General features: G+C 42.6%; 1 protein-coding gene across 3 annotated transcripts in view; it reads left to right on the top strand.

Annotated features, from left to right (window-relative positions):
- Positions 1-25,857, top strand: part of znf638 (zinc finger protein 638) — a 279,892-nt gene that overhangs the window by 121,011 nt on the left and 133,024 nt on the right. For all 3 annotated transcript variants that reach the window (XM_078224710.1, XM_078224700.1, XM_078224717.1), the window contains exons 2-3: positions 9,408-10,824; positions 25,166-25,227. In XM_078224710.1, coding sequence (XP_078080836.1) covers positions 9,408-10,824; positions 25,166-25,227 — 1,479 coding nt within the window. The remainder of the gene's footprint in view (positions 1-9,407; positions 10,825-25,165; positions 25,228-25,857) is intronic.

The raw sequence follows: 25,857 nt of genomic DNA, 5'->3' as shown, positions 1-25,857 counted from the left end.
GCATGAATGCTATATAATAGAAGCAGCACAGTTCTGCGATCCCAGCTGATCAGATCAAAGCTTTGCCGCATCCCGTCATGAATGGTAGTTGAAAATTAAACAACTGCCAGCTCCAACAGCACTCGAAGCTTGATTGCATCCAAGACAAAGAAGTCCACTTGGCACCCCATCCACAAACACTCACTCGCTCCACTGCTGGCAAACAGTGGCAGCAGTATGTACGATCTACAAGATGCACTGCAGAACTTACTAAGGCTCCTTAACGCCTTCCAAACCCATGGCCGCTACCATCCAGAAGGATGGGCAGCAGAGACATAGGAGCACCACCACCTGGAAGTTCCCATCCAAGTCACTCGTGACTTGGAAATATATCTTCTTTCCTTTACTGTCGCTGGGTCAAAATCTTGGGATTGTCTCCCCAAGAGCACTCTGGATGTATCTACACCACATGGACTGCAGCAGTTCAAGAAGGCCGTACCACTGTTTCATGGGCAATTATGGTTGATCAATAAATACTGGCCTACCCAGTGTTGCCTATAACTTGTGGAAGGAATAAACTGCCAGGAAGAAGAGGCTTCACAAACTTGCCATTCTCAATGAACTCAACACGTGAATACAAAAGACATGACTAAAGCATTTGCAACCATCTTCAGAAAGAATTGGCATTATCCTGAGGTCTACGCCATCAGAAGCTAGACCTGAACTAATTTGATGAACACACTGACAACATCCTGGCTGTAGTGCTGTTGAATTGTTCTCCAGAACTGATTATTCTAGTTATTATTCCAGTATGTCCACAAGATTGGCATGTATGCAGCAAAGTGGAAAATTGCCAGTTATTTCCTGTCCACAAAAGCCAGAACAAATCTATTCTGACTACTTAGCATCCCATTAACTTGCCCCCGATCAACAAATTGATGGATGCAGTCATCAGTAATTCCATCAAGTGGACCCTGCTTGCTGGTGCTCAGTTTGAATTTTGCCAGAGCCACTGAGCTCGGACCCCATTATAGCTTAGTTCAGACATGGACAAAAGAGCTCAATTCCAATGATGAGGTGAGAGTCACTCTCCTTGACATCAAGGCAACGTTTGTCTTATTTGCAGTATCAAGGAACCTAAGTAAAATTGTCAAAGGAAAATCGGGAGGAAGATATCCACTTCAGGAAGTCATTTTCAGTACAAAGCAAAATGGCTATCATCCCCAGAACACTTCACAAGATGCGCAGGGCAGTGTTAAACAAAAAACATTTTCAGCTGCTTTAACAATTTTTGTCCCTCCATCTTGGCGTTGGAAGCCTAGATGTTTGCTGATGATTGCAGTGTTCAGTAACATAGGAGACACCTTGGATACAGTGCATCTGCATGACCTGGCCAATATTCAGGCATGGGCTGAAAAGTCACCAGAATGTTACTTAAATACCAGCCGATGACAATCCCCAAGTCACCTAGTTACAGGAAGGATGTAAATAAGATTGAAAGAGTGCAGAGAAGGTTCACAAGGATGTTGCCGGGACTTGAGAAGCTGAGTTACAGAGAGAGATTGAATAGGTTGGGACTTTATTCCCTGGAGCGTAGAAGATTGAGGGGAGATTTGATAGAGGTGTATAAGATTTTGATGGGTATAGATAGAGTGAATGCAAGCAGGCTTTTTCCGCTGAGGCTAGGGGAGAAAAAAACCAGAGGGCATGGGTTAGGGGTGAAAGGAGAAAGGTTTAGAGGGAATATTAGGGGGGGCTTCTTCACGCAGAGAGTGGTGGGAGTGTGGAATGAGCTGCCGGATAAAGTGGTAAATGCGGGGTCACTTTTAACATTTAAGAAAAACTTGGACGGGTTCATGGATGAGAGGGGTGTGGAGGGATATGGTCCAAGTGCAGGTCAGTGGGACTAGGCATAAAATGGTTCGGCACAGACAAGAAGGGCCAAAAGGCCTGTTTCTGAGCTGTAATTTTCTATGGTTCTAAAAAGTGGAACTGTAACCCTTGCATTTGTGTTCAGGTTCAATGGCATTACATTCTGCATCCCTCGCTATCCACATCGTTGGGACTGCCATGGACCAGAAACTTGGCTGCACCAAACACATGAATAGTGTGACTCCAAGAGCATATCAGAAGTTAACGGCAAATGAAGCTTGTGATTTTTATCACCTGGAAGGATTATGGAAGCAGCCACAGGGAAGTGCAGCCACATATCCAAGTTCTGTACACCAGCTATGTTTAGAAATTGATCACCATTCAGTCATCATTGCAAGGTCAAAACCCTGGAATCTCCTGATAACACTGGTTTATAGGCTGCAGTTGTTAAAGGCAGCGGCTCAACTTCTACCATCTTAGGCAATTAACAGTGAGCAATACATGCTGGCTTTGCGAGCAATCCCAACAACTTTAGGATTGGGGGAATGTTTGTAACATTTAAATTATCCTGGAGACAATTATTTTAAGAGTCACTAAACAATTTAACCTCTTCCTCTGTTAATTATTGCACAAATGTCCAGTACATTCATAACTCCTCAGATACTGAAGTAGTCCATGTGCAAATGCAACAAGACCTGGACAATATCAAGGCTTGGGCTGACAAGTGGCAAGTAATATTCATGTCATTGCAAGTGCCAGGCAATGGCCATCTCTAACCATTGCCCCTTGACACTCAGTGGCATTACCATTGCTGAATCCCCCATAATCAACATACTGAGGGGTTATTACCATTGATCAGAAATTGAACTGGATGAGCCGTATAAATACTGTAGCTACAGGAGCACGTCAGAGGCTGGGAATCTTGGGGTGAGTAATTTACCTCCTGGCTCCCCAAAGCCTATCAACAAGGCATGAGTCCGGAGTGTGGTGGAATACTTGCTTGGATGAGTGTAACACTGAAAAACGATACTGAAGAAACTTGACACCATCCAGGACAGAGCAACTCACTCGATTGGCACTCCATCCATTAACAAACACCCCCACCACCACTGGCACACTGACATCGGTCTGGACCATCTGCAAGACACACGCCAAGGCTGCTGAGACAGTATCTTCCAAATCCATAACCGCTACCATCTGGAAGGACAAGCGAGCAGACACATGGGAACGCCACCTAGAAGTTCCCCTTGCCATGGAAATATATCATTGTTGCTTCAAAGTACTGTCTCTGAGTCAAAATCCTGGAACACTCAACAGCACTGTAGATGTACCTAATCCACATGGACTGCAAGTTTTTAAGCTTATTTATTAGTGTCTCAAGTAGGCTTACATTAACACTGCAACGAAGTTACTGTGAAAATCCCCGAGTCGCTACACTCCGGCGCTTGCACGTCTTTCGGACTGTGGGAGGAAACTGGAGCACCCGGAGGAAACCAATGCAGACACGGGGAGAACGTGTAGACTCTGCACGGACAGTGACCCAAGCCTGGAATCGAACCCGGGTCCCTGGCGCTGTGAGGCAGCAGTGTTAACCACTGTGGCACTGTGCCGCCCTAAAATGCAGTGCCAATTAGCAGATGCAAAGAAATCCAGCAGGTGGGCTCATGCCGAAACCCAGGATTGAACAAAGGAACTTTAGATCTTCAGTCTAATGCTCTCCCAACTGAGCTGTTTTTCAAGAAGGCAGCTCAAAACACCTCAAGGGCCATAAATGCTGGCCTAGCCAGTGATGCCCTCATTCCAAAAATGGATATTAAAAATCTAGTCAGTAAAAATAATATCCTGATGTCATCATTGTACAGGCTTAAAGAATTAGCTGTGAGGCTGTGCAAAGGAACTAAGTTGAAACGTTTAATGTTTCTTGTCCAGTGCTGAATTAGCACGTTACCTCTGCCATGCCTCTAGGAGTTGTTAAACCTTTCAATAATTAGCACAAAGAGCGAAAGAATTATTTTGATTTTCAAACCATATCTAAACACTCAGACTTAACAAAAATTGTTTAGGTTTTATGATGTCCTCTGATATACAGAATCAGCCAAGGCAGAGGAGGTACTAGACCATGAAGTCCGTCCGCCTCCCTCCCTCCCTCCTCTCTCTCTCTCTCTCTCTCCTCCCCCCCCCCCCCCCCCCCCCCCCCAAACCAACTCCTCCCATAACTTTATCTTGCTGCGTAGCTTGCCTAAATCCTATTGCATGTGGTTATGAATTTCATTTTAAATTATTTCCCTTTTTAATAAACATTACAAAACTGGACCAGAAAAAAGCTGTAGTAAGTAGACTTGGAGAGAATTAGAGTGGTGCAAGAGGACTGTTGGTTCAGGGAAACACCAGTAAAATGTTAGTACGCTAATGTAGCGCTTTTCACTCACACCAAACTCTCAAAGCAAGTCATTTAGAGGGATAGTCACTGTTGCAGTGTAAGAAATGTGGCAGCTACTTCAGGCTCAGCAAATGACAATTTGATAATGACCAGATAATCTGTTTTTGTGATGTTGATCAAGGGATAAATTTTGACCAGAATATGGGATAGAACTCTTCGCAGTAGTGCCATGGGATCTTTTGTATCTACCTGAGCAAGTAGATGGGATGTCAGTTTAATGCAGTGGTGGGCAGCCTGTGGCCCGGGGTCCATCTGGGTTCTGAATGTGGTCCAAGAGACATTTTGTTGACTGGTGCCCACGTGCAGGGTTGCCACATTCTGCTGATTTCCATCAGCAGATGGGCAGCACGGTAGCACAGTGGTTAGCACTGCTGCTTCACAGCTCCAGGGACCTGGGTTCGATTCCCGGCTTGGGTCACTGTCTGTGTGGAGTTTGCACATTCTCCTCGTGTCTGCGTGGGTTTCCTCCGGGTGCTCCAGTTTCCTCCCACAGTCCAAAGATGTGCGGGTTAGGTTGATTGGCCATGCTAAAATTGCCCCTTAGAGTCCTGAGATGCGTAGGTTAGGGGATTAGTGGATAAAATGTGTAGGGATATGGGGAGTAGGGCCTGGGTGGGATTGTGGTCGGTGCAGACCTGATGGGCCGAATGACCTGTTTCTGCACTGTAGGGTTTCTATGATTTCTTCTATGACCTGCGTAGCGTTTTTCCAAATGGTTTGACTGAAGTGATCCTCGGGTAAAGCAAGTCAAGTGTGTACCTGCTAATTGCACATGACATTGACACTGCGAGCTGTGTAAATGTTTATTTTGTTTTTGTCATTTGAAGTTGATAGTTCTTTTAATAAATTATTAAGCATTTTCTAACTCGTTACAAAATATTCAGCAAGTTTTAATTGTATTAAATCTTATTCATGGGGTCATGGTTAGTGAACAAACCTGATTTAAATCTTGTAGCCCACTGAGATGAAAGAGGGCCACTCGTGGCCCACTCACTCGCCTAAGATTTAATGTCTCATCAGAAAGATGGCACACGCTAATGTTTTTGACTCTTAACTGCCCTCTGAAATGGCCCAACAAGCCATTCAGTTCAAAAGCATTTTGGAACGGGTGGTAAATGCTGCCCTGACCAGCAATACCCACACCCCATGAAGGAACAAATGAAAAATTCCAACACAGCTGATGATCAAGAGTCAGTCTATTCTTGATCATCAGCCAAGTGATAGAAGGTGTAATCATTAATGCTACCATGCAGCAATTACGCAGTAATAACCTGCCTACTGATGCTCAAGGCCATGGCCTATTGGCCAAGGCCACTCAACTCTTGACTTCATTGCAGACTTGGTCCAAACATGGACAAAAGAGCTGAATTTAAGCGATGTGAGAATGATTGTTCTTGACATGAAGGTAGCATTTGATACCTGGCACAAGAAAATGGTTTATGGTTGTTGGAGGTCAATCATCTCAAGTCTCAACATCATTATGAGTTCCTCAGGGTTGTGCCCTCAGCCCCAACCATTTTCAGCCGCTTCACCAATATCCTTTCCTCCATCATAACTTAGAAGTTCATAGATGATTGCTGTGTTTCACTTAATTCGCAGCTGCTCATATACTGAAGCAGTCCATGTTCATATATGGCAACACCTGAGCAACATTCAGGCTTGGGCTGACGAGCAGCAAGTAACACTTGCACCGCACAAGTACCAGGCAATGACCATCTCCAACAAAAAGAGAATCCAACCATCTTGCCTTGACATTCAATGGAAATACCATTGCTGAATCCTCCACTATCAACATCTTGGGGATTAACCATAGACCAGAGACTGTACTGGACCAGCCATATAAATACTGTGGTTTCAAAAACAGTTCAAAGACTGAAATTTGCAATAAGTATCTCACCCTGTCTCCTCACCATCTGCCCGCCATCAATAAGGCACAAGTCATGATCGAATACTCTCCACTTGCCCGGATGAGTGCAGCTCCAACAATATCCAGCAAACTTGACACCATCCAGGAAAAGCAGACCTAATGATCGGCACCATCCACAAACTCCAACATTCATTCACTCCACTATTCTACTATGGCAGCAGTGTGTAAACGTGGACCAAAGAGCTGAGCTCCAGAGGTGAGGTCAGAGTGACTGCCTGTGACATCAAGGCAGCATTGACCAGAATGTGGAATCAGGGAGCCCTTGTTAATTGGAATTTGGGGGAAATCTCTCCACTGGTTTGAGTCATACCGAGCACAGAGGAAGATGTAGTTGTAGGAGGTCAATCATCTCATTTTCAAGGCATATTCAGGAGTTGCTCAGGATAGTGTCCTAGGCCCAACCATCTTCAGCTGCTTCCAACAATGGATTTCCTTCATAAGGCCAGAAGTGGGGATGTTTGCTGATGATTACACAATGTTCATCATTCGCGATTCCTCATACTGAAGCAGTCCATATTCAAATGGCTGCATAGAATTTCTACAGTGCAGAAGGAGGCTATTCAGCCCATTGGGTCTGCAACAACTCTTCGACAGAACATCCAACCCAGGCCCTATCCCTATAACCCCACATATTTACCCTGCTAATCCCCCTAACCCTTATATCTTGGAACAGTAAGGGCAATTTAGCAAAGCCAGACAGGTATCCAAGGCTGAAATTGAACCCAGGTCCCTGGTACCTGGTGCTGAGGCCTAGCCAGCAAACACCCGCATCCCATGAGTTAGTAAATAAAAAGCTGCTGTTTAACTCCTGAGGCAGACTTCAAAAGATTGAGCTCTTGAAATCCAAAGTATTAAGATTGAAATTAATTTGTCGAGAATGTGCAAACTCCAGACATGAATGTATATTTCTGTCTCATCACAATCCTATTTTACAAACCTCCTGGCTTGGACCTTCTTGTGCCATGTGCTATTATGAATAGCTCAAAGCTGGGAGTCCTGACACTGGAGATCAGCCTCATAGATCTTCCCTTCACTGCCTTCAGCACTTAGTTTCCTCCCTTGTATCTTGGCATCCGGAATTAATGCTCTATTCCAGTTCCAGTCTGATTGGAATGCAGTGCAGTTTGATGGCAATTTCCTCTGACTTTTATTTTTAGCGATATTGTCCGGTGTTCTTTACATCCAAGTGTAACCACTTTGTTTCAAACAGATTTCTTTGTTCCTCTGGCAGTTTTTCCACAACTTGTCTTGTAGAAGTTGACTCTTTTTTGGGAATGCTTGGAATATTGGTCAGAGCCAAATGACCAGTGTTTGTGCATATCTGTGCTTCCCAGGCTTGTGAGATTCCACACGGGATCACTGGATAGCCTGACAGCCTTACTCCACTCCTGAAACTCCTTTTCACAAAGCCCAGGGTGTACTGAGACAAGTCCATCCCGCTGCTAGGTAGCTGCTTAGATCAGCTACCTCAGCAATGAGGTAATTGAACCTTTTCCTGATCTGTATGACTCCGTTGCATTTCTTGAGGAAGTGGAAAGCAGCAATGACTTGCCTTCATAGAGTATCTTTTAACGGAGCTAACACACTTTGTCACCAGTGTTTATTGGGAACCCCTAACTGTGCTTTAAGTGCTTGGCTGCTGGTTTGTACATTTTGTAGAGAAAGTCGTGAAGCATTTATTAATGAGAACTTGTCTTATCACATCCTCGGTGCGTAAGTATGGTAACTTATGTGGGCAAGTGTGACAACCAATGTCAATGCAGCAAGGCCCCACAAACATTGAATGGCTGTTGGATTCCTTGGACTCTGCTTCGAATCTAAACAGGCAGCCAGCGCTTCTATTTAACAAGTCAATACAATGCCCCCTTACTGTATTGGAGTGCATCTTGCATTATGTATTCAGTTCCTGGAATGGGGTCCGAAACCGTAACTTTAACTCTGAGGCATGAATGTTATCAACTGAGCCAGCATTTTGCAATTACGTTAAGCTGTTGTTAATAAGGTCAGAAGCAGTAACCCAGCATTTTGCTAGTTCATTGATTGTTGAGAATCTGGCATTCTGTAATTAGTTGTACAAATAAAGAACAAAATTACTTTTGAATATTTCTGTCCTCGTGCCTTCCAAAAGGTGCTGTCTCCAGCTGCTGTAAACTTCTATGGGTGCTTACATCATTCTGGTCCTTTATCCCGATAACCCAGCTTGATATCGGTCAGGGGTTTTACACCGTGGAGAGGATCATAAATATCCCTGATTCTGTATGAAATGGCATCTCTAACATTATAACACTTCAGTACTGCACTGGGGTGCCAACTTGGATTGTTTGTAGTACTGGGGCTTAAGCCCAAGTGTTCAGTGATATCAACTGAACCAAAACAGTCTTGTTGTTTGAGGCCTGAACTGTCTTGGGCTAGCCCTTAGGTTATTATAGAACAAAGCACTTTGTGGACATGTTGACTTTCAAAAAGGAAGATCAAATATGTAGATTTCCATCTATCTGCCTGACCCCAGATCAGGCCCAATATGAGAATTCATGAAATGTTAAAAATTTAAAAGGTTTGATATTGGTAGGACTGTATGGACTGCATAGGTTAGAAATCTACCATAGCTCTTCAACCCGTACAAAGACCTAAATTGGTGATTCCATGAGAAGACCTTATTGTATTTCATGGGTCTATAAATCATCTTGTGTAACAAATAATTGTGATTTTAAATTATATTTACAGCAGAGAGAATTCATTCATGCCCGGGAATATTTATAAAGGGTGCAACAGACTGCTGTGAATTTGGGGTTCTTTGCCGAAGCAACCCTAGGGATTATTGTGTTCACTTAAGGGTCTCCGTATGACTTGAGCCTAATTATTCCATCAACTTTTGTTAAACTAAGCTTTTTAAAAAGCTGGAACGTATCTCCACATGGCTGTGTTTGCTGGCATTATCGTACCTACTGTATATTTTGTATGGGTGGAAATGCTTTACAAAGCCTCTAATGTTAACCACTCTATGTCCAGTTACACATTTCATCATGTCTTGGATGTCCTGATTTAACTCTATTCTTCTGTTTAGTTTACTACGTGAAAAATAGCTTTTTTAAGCAGTCAAACATAAATATGTTGATCTGGCTTTAAAACCCTTTAAATGTGGAATTTGCCTAAAACATAAAAATCTAATGTTTGTCTTTTAACTTTCAGCTTTGCGTTATTCTTGGAAAATTGTGCACCAGCAGTGAATTCATTGAACCTCGGCATTACCAGTCCACTTCTGTTAGGCTCAGCAAATTTACAGCTCGCCCAGATAAAGGCCCAGTTGGCCCTGCAGCAGCTGAATTCGGTCGCCTCCACAACAGTATCCAACACAGCTCTTGCATCTTTGAACCAAGCACTTGTGAAGATCAGCATGTTCAATGCCAGAGGTGCATTTGGCCAGAACCATGGCCCACCAAGCCAGTTTGGCCTGAACCATGGCCCACCAAACCAGTTTGGCTCCAATCAAGGCCCACCAAACCAGTTTGGCTCCAATCAAGGCCCATCAATCCAGTTTGGCCAGAATCAAGGTCCACCAAACCAGTTTGGTTCAAATCAAGGCCCACCAAACCAGTTTGGCCAGAATCAAGGCCCATCAAACCAGTTTGGCCAGAATCAAGGCCCATCAAACCAGTTTGGGCCGAGTCATGGCCCACCAAACCAGTTTGGGCAGAATCAGGGCCCACCAAACCAGTTTGGGCAGAGTCAAGGCACACCAAACCAGTTTGGACAAAGCCAAGGACCATCTAACCAGTTTGGGCAGAATCAAAGTACACCGAACCAGTTTGGTATGAATACACCAGGATCCTACATGGGGGGAGGAGGAGGAGGAGGAAGAGGAAGAGGAAGAGGAATGGGATCGGGATCTCAAGGAGCATCACAAGGCAACTTTGGTGGAATGAACATGGGAATGATGAATCAATCTGGGAATAATGTAGGCTTAGGTCAGTGGTCCTCCTACCAGAGTCCTTCGTCTGGAGGTTTTCGATCTGGGTATGGGAGCAGTGGAACACCTACATCTCAAAGTGGAGACCAGAGATCTGCAGTTCAGCGTTTTCATGATACAATGAAGGCCTCTAATATCTTGGCAAACTTTGGCCTGTCAAATGAAGATCTGGAAGAGCTAAGTCGTTACCCAGATGAGAAACTTACCCCAGAAAATATGCCATACATTTTAAGAGAAATAAGAATGCGAAAAATGAACAAGCAGCAACCATCCAGCAGCTATGATCAGCCATACAAGCTACAAGATAAAGACTACAGAAGAGAAGTACAGAGCAGCGTGGTAGATTATGGGCACGGGCAACAGTACGACTATCGGGATAGACCTGTGGAGAGCCAGAGCATGCATTACAGTCGTGAATCACTGAGAGAAGGTACCTGGAATGAAGAATTTAAACGTCCACCACAGAATTATCCAATGGAATCTTCGCGAGACGAGAATACTCATGGAATCAAACGAACAGTTCTAGTGGTGAAGAAGGGATTACCAAAACCCAAGTTGATGAATGATTACTATGGTGTTCCTGCACTGAGGTTCCCCCACGTGTGCAGTTTGTGTAACGTAGAATGTAGACAAATGAGGGTGAGTGTTTGTTAACCTAGTTTGCCTTTTCTGATATTTGCTTCCTAAACAGGCATAGTGTTTGTGGGTCACATCCTTCTGTAGTGTGCCTGCAAAGCCACCATTGGCTGGATAGAAGTCCTGTTGTCTGTTTGTCTTTTTTAATTTGGCAAGTATACATTTAGAAATTTAATTGAAGGTCTCTGTACACGTAGTGAAGAACATAGAGTCATGATATTGTATAGTTTTCTTACTAGATATTAATGTAGATAATATTTCAGTACTCCAGTGACCCCCATTATATTTTTAACTAAAACAAAATAATAATTGTAGCAAATCATCCAGTCAATCCTTGTTGAATGCTAGTTCTGCCACCAGTAGAATTTGGTGTTTCATGGTCGTATTGGCTTTCTGCTAAGTTGCTCAAGTATTTCGTGCTGGACAATGGACCACCGTTCATCTGCAGTACTTGGGTGAAGGGGTGAAAATTTAATCTGATCCCTTTATAGATTCTTGGTAGCAGAGTGGCTGCAGGAAGATTTTGGTAATATTGCGTATGGGAAACCCTTCTGAGAATACCTGTAAAATGCGAAGATAGAAATGGTGGATTCTTTGCATTTATGAATCCCATTGACACTGAATGGCTTCCTCAAAATAAAACCAATGATTTAATGAAAAATTGTAAACCTAACTTTCTCAGGTCTGCTGCTCTGATTTTAGATGAAGAAAGCTTATGCTACTATCAGTGCGGGTTCCTGAACTGCATTACGTAGAAGGCAGGAGACTTCAGACTAAAGTTTCAATAAAACCTACTGGTGGGAAGATGAAATATTCAAGCTGTACTAGTACAGCTTTCTATTGGATATTTACTAGGCTGCGTCAGGATTTCTGATGTGCATCTCGCTCTCCATTTTGAGTTGTGGCAGCTTTTTAACAAGGTGTTTAACCATTATATTTATTCCACCGTTCGCTGACTGTTCCCAAATGAGTGGCAATGCTAGTATGTTGGTGGGTTTCTTTGTTTAAGTTGATAGTTAAAAGCCCTCACTTTGCCTCTTTAACTGTCACTATAAGGCCAGGTTGCCCAGTGGGGAGAATCTAAAAGGTAAAGGGAGCTCCTCAAAGTGATATGGAAGGTTAGTATTTTTCACTTAACTCTATTTCCACTTCCAGGATCTGAGGCTCAACCAAGTCATTGTATATCCTGATTTTTGTTTTTCTTCTTAAAGACTGAATTGAATGTTAACCAGCGCCTTGCTTCTGTGCTGTGATACCTGTTGCAATGCCATTTTTATGCCTCCTTGTTTCTAATTCGCAAGCTCAGGAAAATCATCCAGCCTATTGTGGAAGAAGTCCTTAAAATACACAAACCATAGAAACAAGTTAGTTAGGTCATAATTTTTTTAAATTGATGTAGCCATTGGCTAGTTTTATTTTCCATGGGTTGTGTAAGTTTTACGATGTGCTCGCTGGTGAGTATGAAATAATCAAGGACTCCATTCAGAAAAGAGGGTGGCACGGGGGCACAGTGGTTATCATTGCTGCTTCACAGTGCCAGAGACCTGGGTTTGATTCCCGGCTTGGGTCACTGTCTGTGCAGCGTCTGCACGTTCTCCCCGTGTCTGCGTGAGTTTTCGTGCGCTCCGGTTTCCTCCCACAGTCTGAAAGACATGCTGGTTAGGTGCGTTGGCCATGCTAAATTCTTCTGAACAGGCGCCGGAGTGTGGCGACTGGAGGATTTTCACAGTGCAGTGTTCATTGCAGTGTTAATGTAAGCCTACTTGTCACACTAATAAATAAACTTAAACTTAAGAGTTGCTGAATTTAAACAGTGGAGTTTCATAGTCAGTAGTTCGTGTCTCAGAATTTATTGGATTATATATTTAAATGGTATAAATCTTCAGAGTGGCAGCTTTGATTTACATCAGAACTCAGGTGAGCACAACCTGTTTCTTAAATTGCCATGCTGCCAACAATGATCAAATTCATCCTCGCCTTCAAACTGCCCCTCTAATGGGCCTTAAGTTGGTTGCGGTGAAGTTCTGATTAATTTCAACCACTGGACTCAACCCAGCTGCAGCTTACAAGGCCATATGGCCCCAGAACCTCTAAACTATATTTTTTGGACAGTTGGCCTCACCTGTAGGACCTTGGTACTGGGCAGAATGATTTCTTTCTGTCACACATTTATTAGGTCTCCAACAAATCATCAGCTGGAAGGAATTCTGGAAGTTTGTTAACAGAACTAGAATATCAGATTGCTATCCTGGTCAATAATCGACATTAGCAGATCATGAGGTGATACTCATTCAAACTGATCCCACTTTGTGTGGGTGCATGTTGCCTGATCAGGATACAAAAAGCAAAGTAGATGAAAAATGCTGGGGAAAAAATGGAGATTTGCCTCTTGTCAGTGAAGTATTTGCACAGTGAATGAACTGTTGTGAAAACCTATCTCTTACTCACAATCATGTCTAAGCATGCACTAAGTTGGACTTGATGTCATCTGCACCAGCATTTACAGAATTTTGCCTAGTTGTTTCTTAAAGACTGTGTCCAGAGCAGTAGAAGCACAAGAGTTGCTTCTTAAGGTGGGCCTCATCCCATCAAGAAAACGGATTCTTGCAGCTGCATGTCTGAAAATTAGTAATAAAGCTGTAGGCATCCCTCCAGGTGACAATCAGCTGGCAGTTTATTTCTTGTTATGAAATCCTGCTGATCAATCCGAGGTCATTTGGCCCATAGAGTCCACACTGACTCTCTGAAAGAGCATCTTATCCAGCCCAGCCCCCTCCCCAACCTCTCGCATTTACCAGGAATAATTCACCTAACCTACACATTGTTGGACACTAAGGGGCAGTTTAGAATGGCCAACTTACCTAACCTGTACATCTTTACATCTTTGGATTGTGGAAGGACATGCAAACTCCACACAGTTGGTTCACCTAAGGCCAAAATCAAACCCGGGTCCTTGGCACTGTGAGGCAGCAGTGCTAACTATAGTGCTGCCGCCGTGTGATGTTTTGTGCCAGAGTGTTTCAACATGAAGCACTTGTTTCCTGTGGTACATTGTTTTTTGGGCATTAACAGGAAATGTTGGCGGAAACAGTGAGAACTCTGATTTCAGTAAACACAAAAAGTATTTATTAAGTAGAAGAAAGATAATAAAACACAACAAAGATCCATCTTGTACTGTGGCAAATTAGCAGTAAGCACTTAGCCCCACAAATCTGAAAGTATCTGTTTCCTCATTAACCCGAAACTGTTTCCTGAGGATGGCCACCTCTGTCCCCTGCGCTTCTGCTGCCTTCAGTCCCGAATCTCTGGCTGAACTGGTTGCTGGGGGTGTCTGCCTCTCGCTTGCTGCTGCTGCTTCAACGCCACATCTGAGTCTAAACTGCTTCCTGGCTCACAGCACTCTGATTGCGAATTGTATCAATTGCAAAGAACACTCTTCTCAATTCTATCCTTTCCTTTCTCTTAGTTGCTGCCCAGACGTGGTTTCCAAAATACATGGCAGTTTGATTTTACTTGTTCAAAAAAAAAACTAGTCTTTTTTTTGATGGTGAAATATTTATTCTGAATTATTTAGTTTTCTGGAAAACTATCGCACCGGTTTTTTGGTTGCCTGGCCATTAGCCTGCAACTAAATGGCCCCCTCACCAATGTTGCAGCATCAATAGCCAAATTGAACTGTTTCGCATGGTTTGGTGTAGCTAGCACTGGTGTAGTGGTTAAGACAGTTTTAAAGTGCCAAAATGCCACTTTACAGTCCTCTGTCCATTTAAACGGTTTGTTCTTTTTCAGTAGCTTGGTGAGTGAATGAATTACACTGCCAAATTTCAGCACAAATTTGCGATACATTCCATCAATTTCCAAGAACCTCTGAGTTTCTTTCCTTGAAGTAATTTCCTGCACTATTGCATCCCGTGATTCCATTTGCCCAGGTCCCACAATATACCCCAAATACGTAATTTGTGCCTTGGCGAAGTCACTTTTTGCTAAATTCATGACAAGTCCAGACGTTTCCAGATGCTCGAAAAACTCGGCACCAGTGTTGTAGATGGTCCTCCTAATTCTGGCTGAACACTGAAAGCCGATGTACACTGCAGTGATTCTCCTTGAACCATCTCATTTGTCAACCTTTGAAATGTCACAGGTGCAGTCTTCATGCCAAAAGGCATCACCTTGAACTGATAAGAGCCCATTGGGCAGTACAGATGTAGAGATCTCCTTTGCCCTCTCGGTCAAAGATACTTGCCAGTACCTTTTCAGCAAGTCGACCTTGATAATGAGCCTTTCAGTACAATCGCTCAGCACATGATCACAGATGAGTCTCTTCTGTTGACAGCATTCACTTTTCTGTGGGCCACACGTATTCTTTATATAAAGGCAAAATACTGAGGATGCTGGAATCTGAAACAAAAACAGAAAATGCTGGAAAATCTCAGCAGGTCTGACAGCATCCATGGAGAGAGAATTGAGCCAACATTTCGAGTCTGGATCAGACTTCCATTTTCTCTCCACAGATGCTGTCAGACCTGCTGAGATTTTCCAGCATTTCCAGTTTTCACATTCTTTTCATTCCATCATGATGGGACAGCTGCGATTACTAGAAATATAACTCAATCATATTTTTCAGTATAAACTTAATCTCCTTTTATACATATACTAATTTAGCATAACTCCGTCAGATTCTTGTCTGAAAGATAATTTAAGCAGTTATCTACATTATACAGGACTTCCTTATTACTCAATTGAATTTGAGGGAAGTCACTGTCAGAATCTCACCCCCTATTTTCTTTCTGCTTCATGACTACTAAGATCTCACCTGTCCTCATCTCTCTCCCAATACTTTTTAATCATTTCGGTGTGACATATTCCTTGCAATTTATGCCTGTCTAGTGTATATCAATTAATTCACATCACTTAGCTTCTTTTCAATTCGATATGACCCACTAAATCTGACTGTCAGTGGTTCTCCTGATACTGGTAGTAAGACCTCGCTCCTGCTATAAAACTTCTAAACTGTGCTTTTCTATCAGCTACTGTTTTCATTCCTTGCTGTGCTGTCTTGTCTGTAAGTGTTCCCTTGTCAACTCGTGCCCCATTTAGTCTTTGAGACATAGAAGTGTAGCCTCTGACTTTTAAAAAAAATTTTCCTGAATTAATTTGAATGATCCTCTAACTGTATGTTCATGGATTCGTTCAAAAGGACTAAATCTAGTAGATTAATTTGGTGCATTGTGGATTATAAGCAACAAAAAGAAATCCCAATCATGAGGGTAACCTTTTATTGTGCTTTTATTGTGGTTTTCTGAGTTTGATGCCACCTCTCTAATGCTTCCTGTGCCTCTGGCTGATAAGCTGACAAATTGTATTGTTTTATCTTCAAATTGTCCATAACCTCTTTAAATAATTTTGATATGAAATTCTGGGAGTGTTTGATGGGACATTGTAGAGGGAGCTTTACTCTGTATCTAACCCCATGCTGTACTTGTCCTGGGAGTGTTTGATGGGGACAGTGTAGAGGGAGCTTTACTCTGTATCTAACCCCGTGCTGTACCTGTCCTGGGAGTGTTTGATGGGGACAGTGTAGAGGTAGCTTTACTCTGTGTGCTGTACCTGGTCGCACATGCTGTACCTGGTGGCATAGTGGTTAGCACTCCTATCTCACAGCGCCAGCGACCAGGATTCAATTCCTGGCTTGGGTCACTGTTTGTTGGAGTTTGCACGTTCTCCCCATGTCTGCGTGGGTTTCCTCCAGATGCTCCGGTTTCCTCCCACAGTCTGGAAGACACGCTGGTTAGGTGCATTGGCCATGCTAAAATTCTCCCTCAGTGTACCCGAACAGGCGCCAGAGTGTGGTGACTAGGGGATTCTCATAGTAACTTCTTTGCAGTGTTAATGTAAGCCTACTTACGACACTAATGAATAAACTTTTAAAAAACTTAAACCCCTGCCATAGGTAATTTATCTACCAATGCTACAGATATCTCTCCCATCTTAAAACTGCTCTTTAAGTTGATTTTCACTAGAGGAAATGTCCTGTTTTCCCTATTAATGGTTGTGATCAGAACTTCTTTCAGCATCCCTTCAGGACGACAAATATCTTTACCTCACAATGTTAATGATTGACTTGCCCCTATATCTCTCAGAATTTTAATGTCCTTCCCCATTCTATCCTGTCCATATGGAAAACCTTTTCCTACACACAAAATCTTTGAAGACACCCACTACCTGCTGGCCACTTTGTCCCTGTACAATTTGTGCGCATATGTTCATCCCCACTGGATGCTTTTGATTTGATTTATTATTGTCGCATGTATTAATATACATATAGCGGATTTTCACAGTTCATTGCAGTGTTAATGTAAGCTTATTTGTGACTAATAACGCTCAAGTCCCACGAATGAATATAAAAATTGCAGTAGTAACATCTAACCCTGTTGACTTCTTTCGGAAGGGGTGAAACCTCTTTAGCACTGTCTTTTCTTTGTGGTTGTGAAAACTTTGAGAGTTTCAGCTACTCCCTCTTTTCCTTGAATGTCTTTTCTCAAACCTTACCATATTCTATCTTTTTCTGATTTAGAAGAATTACAGAAAAAATAAATTGTTTGATGGACTAATTTGTAATCATTAGCTAGCTCTGCTGCCTGTCTAGCAGTGCAAACTCTGTTCCTCCATGTGCGTACATCCTAACAATCAAATAGATCGAATTTTAAAATTCTTCTAAAACCATCACCTCTGTCTTGCAATTATTTTAATTGTTTAGCTACCTGTTCAAAACATACAAAGAATGCTTCTTCATCATTCTCAAATTGTGAAGATTCTGTATGAATTTAAATATCTTTCCACTCGGTTCATGTTGAGAGCTGCTTGCTCCCCCACCTTTCTCTCGTGGCTCAACTTTAATTTGCTGCATTCTAAGCTTAAATTCCCTCTCTTTATCCTTTTGTCTTCTGCCATTGCTAATTTCTGCATTTCCAATTCCCTTTGAAAAGATCTGTTTCTCGTTCAGTTTTTTCATTTCTAATTTTGCCATTTATCTTTCAGTCTTATTACGCGCTACATCTCGTTATATACAGAAATGGGTTTGTCCAAACTCTGGCAAGTTTCGGTGCTCCGCTAGTCTTTGCACAACCTCATTTCTTTAATCTTATAAGTGAACCTACCTCCAATTTATTTGCCAGTTCCAACAGCTTAGCCATAGATGCATTTTTTCATTTTTGCCACTCCACTTTGTTGTCCACTTTCAAATAAATTTTGACCACTGAGAGCCATTTCTTCTGCAGTCTTACTTTGGCAAGTTCTCGCTTGCTTTCCACCTTACTCACACTCATTATCTTTAAAAAGTCAGATTCTCGACACCAAAGGAATTGTGCTTCTTAAAATATCCCAGTCCAAGAGCCCCAATTTTATATGTTACGAAACCCTGCTGATGCGTGTGAGCGTGTTCCAACCTGAAACGCTGGTTTCCTGTGGTGTATTGCTCTTTCATTGGATATTAGCGAGAAATATTTGCACAGTCAGAACTCGGACCTCTTTGTTAGACAACAAATAAGTATAAAGTAGAAGAAAGATAATGAAACACAGAAAAAAAATCTTATACTTCAGTAAATTAACAATAAGCATTTTGTCCCTCAAAGACTGAAAACCCAAAGTACCCGTTTTCCCCCGTAATCCTAAACTCTGCTGAGATCCCCGTTTCCTAAACCACAACCATAAAACTGTTGGTCAAACCTAGCCAGTGATTACCACACCGTACAGCTTAAGTGACCAAGATTTGGGAATTGTCTTCAGTTCAGCGAAGAGAACGATCTTTTGCCCAAACTAGCCTTTTCCTTCAGCAGTTCACTTCGAGCTGAGCTGTTTCCTGAGGATGACTGCCTCTCTCCACTGCTCTTCTGCTGCCTTTAATCCCTAATCTTCAACACCACATCTGTGTCTAAACTGCTTCCTGGCTCACAGCACTCTGACTACTAATTGTATCAATTGCAAAGAACACGTTTCTCTATTCTATCCTTTTAGTTGCTACCCAGATATGGTTTGATTTTACTGGTTCCAAAAAAAAAGCATTATTTTAATAACACTGTACCATTTCGTAACATTCTGCTTTTTAGAAGCTCAGTACAAAATTCACTGTTACTTGCTGAACAGTATATGTTAAATTCTGGAAGCTCTGTGATTGGGAAAAACAGTTACCAGTATATAAGTTACTCACTTTCCTGGTTATTGTCATCCTCATCCACCCGAGGAAATAGTCTTTGGGAGGCAAGCGATGAGATTGCAGAGCCTTTGGCTTTGATCTTTGGGTCCTCACTGTCCACGGGGATGGTGCCAGAGGACTGGAGAGTGGCAAATGTTGTTCCTCTGTTTAAGAAAGGGAATAGAAATGACCCTGGTAATTATAGACCGGTTAGTCTTTCTTCGGTGGTTGGTAAATTGATGGAAAAGGTCCTTAGGGATGGGATTTACGACCATTTAGAAAGATGCGGATTAATCCGGGATAGTCAGCACGGATTCGTGAAGGGCAAGTCGTGCCTCACAAATTTGATTGAATTTTTTGAGGAGGTAACTAAGTGTGTTGATGAAGGTAGGGCAGTTGATGTCATCTACATGGATTTTAGTAATGCGTTTGATAAGGTCCCCCATGGTCGGCTTATGATGAAAGTAAGGAGGTGTGGGATAGAGGGAAAGTTGGCCGATTGGATAGGTAACTGGCTATCTGATCGAAGATGGAGGATGGTGGTGGATGGAAAATTTTCGGACTGGAGGCAGGTTGCTAGCGGAGTGCCACAAGGATCAGTGCTTGGTCCTCTGCTCTTTGTGATTTTTATTAATGACTTAGAGGAGGGGGCTGAAGGGTGGATCAGTAAATTTGCTGATGACACCAAGATTGGTGGAGTAGCGGATGAGGTGGAGGGCTGTTGTAGGCTGCAAAGAGACATAGATGCAAAGCTGGGCTGAAAAATGGCAAATGGAGTTTAACCCGGATAAATGTGAGGTGATTCATTTTGGTAGGACAAATTTAAATGTGGATACAGGGTCAAAGGTAGGGTTCTGAAGACTGGAGGAACAGAGAGATCTTGGGGTCCATATCCACAGATCTCTAAAGGTTGCCACTCAAGTGGATAGAGCTGTGAAGAAGGCCTATAGTGTTAGCTTTTATTAACAGGGGGTTGGAGTTTAAGAGCCGTGGGGTTATGCTGCAACTGTACAAGACCTTGGTGAGACCACATTTGGAATATTGTGTGCAGTTCTGGTCACCTCACTATAAGAAGGATGTGGAAGCACTGGAAGAAAGAGTGCAAAGGAGATTTGCCAGGATGCTGCCTGTTTTGGAGGGTAGGTCTTATGAGGAAAGGTTGAGGGAGCTAGGGCTGTTCTCTCTGGAGCGGAGGAGGCTGAGGGGAGACTTAATAGAGGTTTATAAAATGATGAAGGGGGATAGATAGAGTGAACGTTCAAAGACTATTTCCTCGGGTAGATGGAGCTATTACAAGGGGGCATAACTATAGGGTTCATGGTGGGAGATACAGGAAGGATATCAGAGGTAGGTTCTTTACGCAGAGTGTGGTTGGGGTGTGGAATGGACTGCCTGCAGTGATAGTGGAGTCAGACACTTTAGGAACATTTAAGCGGTTATTGGATAGGCACATGGAGCACACCAGGATGATAGGGAGTGGGATAGCTTGATCTTGGTTCCAGATAAAGCTCGGCACAACATCGTGGGCCGAAGGGCCTGTTCTGTGCTGTACTGTTCTATGTTCATCTAATCCATTAAAGATGTGAATACATGATTGCCTCTTCAGGTCTTCCTCATGATGCTGTCATTTGGACAGTACTTGGTAGTGTTATGTGGGGCAAGTTCTGTCGTGGCTTTTTAAAATAAAATTAATTGTGAAATAGTAACACAATTAATTTTGCTGCATCTGCTACCAACATCACGCGTAATTAATTTGCGTGATATTTTAGAGACTCCAATGCATCAGAATGAATGCTTTTCCTGTACCAACTACCTTGTGACTTCACTGTGAGATCACCAAAGGACCTGCACTATTTAAAATGTTCATGTTTTGAACCTCTTGCTCACCAGGGACTGAATTAAGATTATATTTGCATCCGCTGGCCGGAGGAGACCTCATAAGCATTAGTATGCGCAGAGTTTAAACCGAGGATTTAGAAGTGAAAGGCTAGTGGACATGACCAAGAACAAACATTGAGGCAAGCTGTCTCTGTACTACTTGTATTATAACAATGGTCCACCTCTTGAAGCTTGCAGTTTGTGTTGTTAAATTTTTGAAGTTCCAAAATTCTGATGCAATGGCAGTGAAGAAACGTGAGTATTTCCACGTCAGGGCGGTGTGTAACTGGAAAGGAAGCCTGCAGATCATGTTCCCAGGGACCTGCAGCCCTCGCCTTTCAAGACGATAGAGGTTGCTGGTTATGGAGATGCTGTCGGAGAAGGCTCTTCAGTGATTCTTCAGTGCATCCTATAGCTAGTACACAATATTGCAGCAATCTGCCTGGTTGTGGAAGTTTAAGGTCGTGCTCAAAAGCTGCTTTCATTCAGTTAACTGAAGAATATTCTATCACACTCCTGACTTGTGCCTTGTAGATGGTGGACAGGCTTTGAGGAGTTGGGAATTGAGTTAACCATCGCAGAATAGCCAATCCCTGACCTCTCGTTGCTACAGTAATTAATTGCCTGGTCCAGGTAGATTTCTGGTCAGTCTCCAGGATGTTGGTGGGGTTTCAGCAATGGTATTGCTGTTGAATGCCATGGGGAGATGGTTAGATTCTTTCCTGTTGGAGATGTTTATTGACCACTTGCCAATTATCAGCTTAAGCCTGAAAGTGTCCACACCGTGCAGCATTTGGGCACTAACATCTTAGTTTTCTGTGGAATTGACAGTATAACGGAACATAACAGTCATTGGCAAAAATCATTGCTTCTGAACTTATGATGAAGATAGGTCATTAAAGCAGCTCAAGAATATTGCTTTATGGCAGTCTGCAATGATGTCCTGGGGCTGAGATGATTGCCCTCCAACAACCACAACTCATCTTCCTTTCTGCTAGGTACGATTTCAGCCAATGGAAAAATTCTTCTCGGAATCCGCTGACTTAGTTTTACTAGGGCTCCTTAATGTCACATTGAGTCCAATGCTGCCTTGGTGTTGAGAGTAGTCACCCTCCCCTTTGTCCATGTTTGAACCAAGGGTGTAACAAAGTCTGAAATCGAATGATCCTTGTGGAATTCATACTGAGGATCGGTTGATAGGTCCCACTTGATAGCACTGTCAATGTCACCTTTTATAACTTGGAGAGTAGACTGATGAGTTGGTAATTGGCCAATTTTGGATATGCCCTGTTTGTGAAACAAATCCTGCCCTCACCTGATGAAGGGGCAGTGCTCCAAAAGCTCGTGCTACCAAATAAACCTGTTGGACTTTAACCTGGTGTTGTGAGACTACTTACTGTGGCTACCCCAGTCCAACGCCGGCAACTCCACATTTTGTGAACAAGGCATATGACCGTTGCACATTTCCATGTTCTCTGGTAATTTTCAGTGTTGTCGCTGGAAAAGCATGGCCCGGTGTATGTTTGCTTGTTCTGCAAAGTCTTTAGCACTACAACAGAATGTCGTCAGGGTCCATAGCCTTTGTTGTGACCTGTACGTTCCGCTGTTTCTTGATATCACATGGAGTGAATCCATTTGGCTGAAGTCTGGCATCTATAATGCTAGAAACCTTAGGAGGAGGCCAAGATGGGTCATCAATTTGGCATCGATGGTAGAAAACGCTTCAGCCCAATCCTTTGCACTGAGTTGCTGAGTTGGTATCCACCATCATTGAAGGTAATGATGTTCGTGGAACCTCATCCTCCTGTTACTTTAATTGTCGGGCGTCATTCATGACTGCCAAGTCGCTGGAAAATAATGCCCTAGAATGTTTAAACTACTGATTGAGTCAGTTTGCTGTAGAAACCTGTGAAGTTACACAAGTCGCCTTCTTATTGAAGGATCGCTGTGAATGGCAGACACTTCTGATCACCCAATCAGTGGTCGTATCACAAAACAAATGTCGTCATGGTCTTCATGGCGACTAAAGATCCACATTTTCTGCGGATCCTTTATGATGCCATTTGATCTCCATATACCTGTAAATATTCAATGCCAGATTCCATTAGGTGCTTCAGATTCCAGAGGCTCTTGATTTCGTCGGTGATGAGACCTACAAGGACCTGCTGAATGAACCTCAAACGACAAAATAAGAAGAGTAAATGAAGAATGCAATGTCAACTTTGGGTGATCTTCATTCTTCCAAATTGAAACAATTGAGTCATTTAGTCTCTGAAGGCACTAAAAGCCAACCAATCTGTCTATTTCATCAAAATTAGGTTTAGCTTTTCTTCGATTGGTATTTCGCTGCGTGCGTCACTTCACCAGTTGGTCTGGAGTGTTGAGGCTGTAAAGACCATTCACCTCAATGACATAATAGTGAGGTTATTGAAGAGTTTCTCTTTGCTAGCCAGAGCTTATCCTACTGATGTATCAGTTGATGGGGTTGTGGGTGCTCTTTGGAACAAGAGCAAAGAGACCAGAACTAGTTGAATTATCTTTGTGGCTGTCTTCACCAAATATTTCAGCCACTTGATGTGCTGCTCTTTAGTGTCTTGAAGACTGCAAGAATGTCCAAAGAATTGTTGCTCTGTCGGTGTACCATCCATTTCTCTCCAATGCAGTTGAGGTGGCTGCCGTTGAGGGACTTGATGTGTGATGTGTTAATGAGTTGAATTATAAGGAGTTCTTGCCTGATTTCTTTCCACAATTTTCCAGCAGGGGTTCAGGAAAATCATAGGTAAGAACCCCACAGTTTCTCTTCCCCAACCCAGGGTAATTGAATTACAAAATATAAATGTTGCAACTTACAATGGCCAAGCCACTAGTCTGTTCTGAAGTTGTGAAACAGTGGGAGATGAGAACAAAATCAATTTCCAAACAATTACATCGTATTTTAAACACGTACTGATAGATTTTGCATGATTCAATTAGATTAACACCGGTTATTCATTGTACCAATGAATGGCCATCTGGCCATCTCTCAAGATAGAATTACCTTTTCCCCAGACCTTTGTAATATTATGGGATCAGAATCTTCCAAATGATAACTGAAAGCTGTAGTAAAAGTCCAGTTTTTCCTTATTTAAAAAGGTGAGGATTATTCCTTGGTAAATATGATGGTTGAAGAAAATCAACAGTTGCTGTGTGTGGGTTGGGATGGGGGACAGTGAGATTCCTGGTCAAATATATCTATTAGTAACCTATTCAGATTTGATATGAGGATTCATAAAAACTAGCTAGTTGATAGTACTGTTCCCTGATGTGTTTATAACCTGCTGACCTATGATACAAAACTGTCATTGTTCCACCCTTTTCATTAAAATCATTGGATTTTTCTTATTTGTCCCTCTCCAACCTGGGCACACTGGCTCTTGTGAGTTATATTTCCAACAGTGATTTGTGGCCTTTGTTATCCCACCTAGATGAAAGACTTAACTTGTTCAACTGGGAAGTTTTGCTTAAAACACTATTCTGCAGTCAAAAGTTTCTGCACGTGATCGAGAGTAAGTGATTTGCCATTGGTGACAACCGACTGATTTGATATACCAGCAAAATTTTGGGAAGACAACTGTATCAGTGACTTATCCACAAAGAAAAATGGACACTCCCACTTTGGCTGGTCTCTGTTTAAAGGCTCGATGCAGGAAGCCATTATCGATGATAAATTTCTGTGCAGTACCTTATGTCCCAATGGCTGCTTGGTGCATATCACTGGGTTCAAAGAATTCCTCATTTTTAAAAAAAATACTAGTTGTAGATCACTGCAGAAAGTTAATTCAGTAGTGTCAGTTATGTTTTGTAGAATTACTATGTTGATGAATTCAGTCTCAGTTCAAACCATTCTGTACTGGTAACTATACTAAACAGCAATGTACATATGGTATTCTTTGCATGAATACTTTATGTTCAGCCTTTGCATGTTTGGACTTTCTTGCTGTTCTCAGAAATATTTCTGAACTTCAGTGCAGCGTTGAATGGCATTCGCAAGAGCAGTTTGTCACATTGTTAGTGTGGTTTGTCGATAAGTTTTCTTTACCAGAGCAACCCATGGGAAGCTCCCGTCATATCTTGTGCTGAGTGAACATCATTCGGTTTGAGTGGCACCACAACGTACTGATTGAAATGGATGAATCATCTGAGGATTTATTAGTGTATATCGCTGGGTCATTTTTGTGGAATGGTTAGTTTTCCCATTGCATTTTGCTAAAATGTGTTTTCTCTTTGTTTCCACAGGATTGGGAGCGTCACAACAAAACATCTGTCCACAGTGACAGCTGCCGGCTTTTGCTCAAAGAGTAAGGATTTTACCCAAGTTTGGGGTTTTTCTTTTCAGGTGTTGCCAACTATGAGGAGTTGGTTAAGCGCATACATTTTGTTCCTATCTATTGAAGGCAGAGGTCTCTTGCCGGAGGCAAAGCAATCCTTTGATGCCGTGGAAGAGACTATTCTTTGTGTGAACCTAGATAGTGTCAGAAAACTGTTCATGGAGTGTGTCAAGGCTGATCCTAATTCAGTTATTGCAACAAGAGTCTTGAGTGTCACCGCCAACCTTCTCCTCTTGCCATTACTCCAGTAAGAACACATTGATTTGCTGAGATCAGTATTTTAGTTTGTGATTGCTGGCAGAAATACAGCTCCAGTGCTTGTATTTAGCTATTCTTACCCTCATTCTTGCTTAATTTATATTTACGTCTCATAAGCAAGTTGGCTTGCTCGGGCCTGTATGGAGAATTTGGGAGCTGTTACGTCTCCCTCAAGGGTTACCCATTCCCAATTGGAGGCTTCCACCCAAGGCCTCTTTCTCCCCACACCATCACTAGGTACACCCACTTGTCCCTGTGTATGTCAAAAATATCTCCAGTATTCCTCTTCTTTTGTCCAGGTCCCGCTGCTTCTATTTTGGGAATGGGGGATGTAATCCCAGC

Source organism: Mustelus asterias, chromosome 1 (assembly GCF_964213995.1).
Source record: "Mustelus asterias chromosome 1, sMusAst1.hap1.1, whole genome shotgun sequence".
Lineage (NCBI taxonomy): Eukaryota > Metazoa > Chordata > Chondrichthyes > Carcharhiniformes > Triakidae > Mustelus > Mustelus asterias.
This window is presented reverse-complemented; position numbering and strand designations above follow the sequence as displayed.